Consider the following 5,735-nt stretch of genomic DNA (forward strand, 5'->3'; position numbering starts at 1 on the left):
TTTTACGCCATAATTCTTCTGAAGTAATTCATTAATCCACTCCCCACAATGTAACAGTAGCTATTACCAATATTCTCAACCACAGGGGCAAATTTACGTCGATGAATTCGATAATTGGAAAGACTATGTATTAGAATATCTTTTCCTGCAAAAAACATTATAATTAGGTGTAGTTAAGTTAGATTACATGCTATAAAATTATATTCTTTACACTATTAGTGTATATAAATTAAATCCTAGAATTATTTATACATTATGAGCTTGTAATTCACTCATATAAGACATCATTTTCCTAATTAAATAGGCAGGGATTAACCTAGCTAACTCTTCCGCTTGTGTTTCTATTAAGAAAAAGGCACAAAAATTGAAGGCATCTTTTGTTGTCTTCTGAATTTTATTGAATAATGAACCTGTAGGATGATCAGTTATCCTAGGTACAATAATCACCATAGATGATTCTTAGATCAGGATAATAATATAATACACATTACTCTAACAAATACGGTAATATAATTAAATATGTACACATTTTATATGATTGGAGCATAATTCTTTAGTATGAAATATTCTTGGTGCTTTGTCTATCATATAATGTTGTTTTGTTAAGTTCCGGCATTTGCAAAGACTGCTCTACTTCACTGCCTTGACTTATCAAAGCAGCCACAGATCCTACAAAAGCTGCATTCATATACGTCGTGGGTTCAGAATGAGAGTAATCTGATCTCGAATCAACAAATTGGTCGCCGGAATTTGGCCCGCCGACGATTGCGCCGACATGTATATTTGGATTGGGATTGTTAGAATTATACCATGAGCTATAGCCATCGTTACACCCCACCCTAGTTGGATGATTATAAATTGAAGGGATTGATGAAGCTCTGTGGTGGAGCTGTGTTGGGTATTTGCTCCCAAAACCAACCATATATGACATCTTGAGTGGATTGTTACCAAGTATGTAGTCTACCTGAAAAACCAAATAGTTTGATTTTATGCATTTATACCATCCGGTTAGTTAAAAGATATAATATTTCTTTCGTTTCAATTTGTGTGAATCTTTTTGGACTATAAGGATGAAATTAATTAATTTTTAATGTAAATTCGGACATAGAAATTTTAAAAATTTAAAATAAAATTTACATATTTTAAAAACTACATAAAAAGTATCGTAAATCACAACAGTTAATATATAATTTAAAATATTTAAAAAAAAATCTTATTTGATTCTCCAAATAGTAATTTACAAAAAATGAAACTGAGCAATAATAACATGAACTCTATTTTAATAAGCAATGATTGGAGACCTATAATATTGGTTAATGATTAATCTATTATAGCAAGTTAAATAATGATGTAATAATTCATTATACTTGACCTGTGATTTTGCAAAGGCTTTGATGTTGGAGGTGGAAAAAGTAACCGAACCACATGTAACTCCCCCTTTTCCAGCTGTTTCAAGGACTTTAGAGTACATAAAAAGTACCATGGTAGCACCAGTAACATATTGCAAATTGCTACTGTCTCTAGTATATAAAAGTCCACCTACAAATTATACCATTGTAGCAGAAAGTATTAGATTTGTGTAAAATTCTTCAAAATTAATATCAAGTTTTTTTTTTGAGAAAAAAGAGTATGATTTTTAACTTTGAATTACCAGGGGTTGTCTTAATCTGCATAGAGCTACTCCCTGGCATCAATGCACAAATAAATGCATCAGCATCTTTCTTGAACTTTTCCAGATTGCTTTTCCCATTGAGGAACTCCTGGTGATAATCAAGAATGGAAATTTGTACTCATTGACTGTCAAATTTCAGTCCAATTCTGTTGAACTACTCATAGAAAGACTCAATTCATCAAATTATCAATATAATTTAACTTTTGATAGCAAGTTAATTACCATTTTGCCAGGTTACAAATTAATGTTTATCATAAAAATTTACTAATTATAATTACCTTAGAAATGACTATCTGATTGAGTAAATATTTTTTATATTGTATCTGCATAGTACTGATCTATCTGATTAAGAAGGGAAGAACTTGCATCAGTATCTCAATTTCAATTCAAACATGGTTTTGATTCCCTAGCTCCATATTGTAAGAATGATTTATCATCCAAATAGAGGAAAAGACGGAGTCCTTATATAAAGATGCATTGAGAAAAGGCAAATGTATAGAACCTTTCAGCGAGATAGTACTTTTTCAACTTTCTCAAAATGGAATCTATCCCAAATATATATGCTGAAACTCTTAAAAATATAATGTTAAATTAATTGCGTGCCATGTTGCATAGTGATAAAAAGGATTAACCTTAGCTAGTAAAGTTTGAGCTCCAGCAAATTTGTTATCCCAACTAAATTCAGAGGCAACCTGACTCCAGCCTTGATTGCTTGAAGCATAGTTTAAATAGTTATTTCCTCCACCTGCCTTGTATAGCCAAGCAGCAGCCCACAGCAATTCATCCTTTGAAAATTATTGAAAACACTAATTAAAATTATGATTGGAAAAAAGAACTAATTATGCCTAAATTATTGAAATTAATTACCTGATAACCTGAGTAAGAGCAGTAGAAAGGGCAAGAAGCTTGATAAGATCCTCTATACTTGTCAGCAAACGCAAATAGCTGTGTACAGAAAGAGGAAACGAGAATTTTGAGAGTCAAATGGGTGCAGTCCAAAGTTTGCTTGTGTCATGGATGAGTGAGTCAGGCTACAAAAATGGATCGCAACCCAACTCGTCCAACTCATAGTTATTATTCATTTATTTGTTTCTTTAAAAAAAAAAAAAATTAAATTGATAAAAGCCTTTTCTTTTACATATTATGACTATATCAAATTAATCAATTTAGGCTACATATTCAACCCAAATTGACACAAACTTTTAAATGGGCTAGCTTGAGTTATATGCCCAAAGTGACCCTCCAATAAATATAGAGCAAAGATCACTTTTAGACCGCGGCCGAAACTATTTACATCTGATAGCTGCAAAAATGTATAAAATTTGTATATTTTATTTATATATATTTGGGCTATTATTTTAAGCGCGGCTATACCATGTCATTTTCCCATGAATATATGCCCAATACATACCGCCCAAGTATGTGCAGCTTATATTTTTATGGGCCAAATTTGACACTTAGAACGAAGATTGATTAGATGAAGATGGACAGGGCAAAAATAGGAGATAATTACTAGTACTTAGTAGAAATCAAAGTAATCTAAAGTGATTAGAGTTTCCTTACAGATTTTGATCTTCGTAACAACTTGGTAGAATAGTTGGAATCTATTTTCTGGAAAACAATTGATGCTGAGGCAAAAGCAGCTGCTACTTCAGCTGCAACCTCGGATCCTGGAGAATTGGAAGTGATCTTGTATAGTGTTCGAGGAGTATCCATATCTTCAGGTCGTTCCCAACACTGGTGATCTACATTTCCATCTCCAACCTGTGCACATAACATTTTTGTACATATAAATTACATAATTAAATCCATATTTCTAATTTCAGATATAATGAAGATTATAATCATTGCAGACCAAAACTAATAAATAAATGTGTCTCTTCTCTGATAGCTTAATTTTTATACGAGGTAATTGATCCTCTAACAAATAATTCAATATGGTATTGTAGCAGACAAATGTCATAAATTCAAGTCTCACTCTCATTGTCATCCGTTATGGGGGAAAAAAATTCCTCATGCTTAGACCATGAAAAAGAGTCAGACATGCATGTGAGGGTATTCTTAGTTCGACAATAACCATGCTATATATATTCAGTATAAGGGAGTGAGATGAATGTGGTCCCTCTATCCTTAACTAATTAAAAATGTTATGTTCGAGCCATGCCAATGGAAAAAATGATGAGCATTTCTGTTTTATTAGACATTTGCAAAATGCGAATATCAAATAGTCGAGTAAGTGGATTCCGGATACTAATGGTTATTTTAAAAAATAATAATAAAAAAGCATACGATAGGGTCTGTTTTCACCTGAGTATAAAGAGTGGTACTTGAAGTATGAGCTCGGATTAGGAAATTTGTGCCCCACCGAATTGCACGTTGTAGGTGGAGAAGTTGATTTGCTGAAGAGATTTCTGTTGGATGCTCAACCGCAGCCCAACTCAATAACGTTAAAGAAAATGCCATAGGCCATCCAAATTTCACATTGTCGCCAGCATCATAGTAGCCTCCAATCAAATTCACCTAATAGATAGATTAATGGATATATTAATTAACAGATTGAAATAAATTCTTTTTATAGAACGAAGAGAGAGTAACTATACAATGACGAAATTTTCATACAAACCGATGGTATATGTTACTAACAAAGTTGTTTCTTAATGAAAATTTTCAAACTATTTTTTTTTGTAACGATAGTATTTGGGCTAACTTGTGCGCAACTCGACAAAATTTATTGGGTACATGCTATCTCTTACCTATATAGACACCTTGTCTTTTTCTATTGAAGTTTCATGAAAATTTTACTACTTTATGTCCGAAAAAAAAAACTAGTGACTCGAAGTATAAAAGTTAATGGATCTAATTTTTAGTGTAAATTAATATATCGGTCTTTGAAATAAAATATACATATTCAGAAATATCATATAAAAAAAATATAAACTCATGATCTCATTGTTGAGAATATTCTTAAAATGGAATTCTCGTAGTTAATAAAAATTATTTGACTCTTCAATAGTAAAAAAAATGTTAATCTTTTTTAGACTAGGTAAATTAATATCTTTCCAACAAAAAAATAAAAAATAAAAGAACTATAGTTAATTAGGGCTATATGAAACTCATACATGTTCAATCTTGCCGTCGGTGAGTGCAGAATCTCCTCTCCATTTGGCTCTTTGAGAAACTGGCAATTTTCCTGAACGTTGTCCTTCGAAAAATAAGATAGCTTTGCTAATTGCATCTTTGTAATCAGAAGCTGTGAAGCTGGCAACAGGACCAGCCAAAATGCAAAAGATTATTGTAACAGCCAAAATTGCAGAACTACGAGCCATTATTATAAGGTTTGTAATTATTTATATTTTTAGTCGTTGTTAAGAGTTTGATCTTGTTTTGGTGGTATTTATAGGGCTATGAGCTAGTAATGAAATACGAATGTTTTGACAGTTGAAAAGAAGCGCAAAATTGGGACACGCCCATTAAGTAATGTTGGGAAGTTAGAGAATTATGCCATGTGAGAATAATTCGTGTGCGTTGAGGGGATAATGACTTAAAATAGTTCTACAAATTAAAGTTGAGATTAATTATTATATGCATGTACATAAAAAACAATTCTACTCTATAAGGCCACTAAAAAGATATATGGAATTAGTAACATGAAAATGAGGCATGTAACAAGTTACAACAATAGTAAAATACACATATAGTTAATTTACAGGTACGGACCAGTCCGATCAATTATTTATGGTGTTATTCTTTGCTGATAATCTTGAAACAAATGCATACTTTATTAAAAATAGATCATAATAGAAGAAGAAGATCCATATAGGTGATATCCACTAGTTGAAAATATATTTTAGACTTGACAGAGAACTACTAATATTATTGTTACTATAATACACACACACACACACACATATATATATATATATATATATATATATATATATATATATATATATATTCACCCTCACTTTAATTTTATTTTGGTAATGATGATAATTTAAGTTGATCTTAATGAAAGAAATAGGATTCATATGGCACATTTCAACTTGTTTGGGACAGAAGTACA

General features: G+C 31.4%; 1 protein-coding gene across 1 annotated transcript; it reads right to left on the minus strand.

Annotated features, from left to right (window-relative positions):
* Positions 1-364: 364 nt before the first annotated feature.
* Positions 365-5,056, minus strand: LOC104091633 (endoglucanase 18-like). Its single transcript, XM_009597012.4, has 8 exons — positions 4,792-5,056; positions 3,980-4,192; positions 3,236-3,436; positions 2,540-2,617; positions 2,305-2,457; positions 1,652-1,760; positions 1,373-1,539; positions 365-964 (listed from the first exon to the last, which is right to left on the minus strand). Exons 1-8 carry the CDS (start codon positions 4,996-4,998, stop codon positions 554-556), a joined length of 1,539 nt encoding a protein of 512 aa, XP_009595307.1. The 5' UTR covers positions 4,999-5,056; the 3' UTR covers positions 365-553.
* Between the last annotated feature and the right edge of the window lie 679 nt (positions 5,057-5,735).

This window comes from Nicotiana tomentosiformis, chromosome 8 (genome assembly GCF_000390325.3).
Source record: "Nicotiana tomentosiformis chromosome 8, ASM39032v3, whole genome shotgun sequence".
In the NCBI taxonomy this organism is placed as follows: Eukaryota; Viridiplantae; Streptophyta; class Magnoliopsida; order Solanales; family Solanaceae; genus Nicotiana; species Nicotiana tomentosiformis.

What these genes read in the sequence shown, in the direction of transcription:
- LOC104091633 (XM_009597012.4), bottom strand. Translation starts at nt 4,998, where the DNA reads ATGGCTCGTAGTTCTGCAATTTTGGCTGTTACAATAATCTTTTGCATT. An exon ending in CCGACGGCAAGATTGAACAT is followed by an intron (nt 4,193 to 4,791) that starts GTATGAGTTTCA and finishes TCTATCTATTAG; the next exon opens with GTGAATTTGATTGGAGGCTA. An exon ending in GTACCACTCTTTATACTCAG is followed by an intron (nt 3,437 to 3,979) that starts GTGAAAACAGAC and finishes TTATGTGCACAG; the next exon opens with GTTGGAGATGGAAATGTAGA.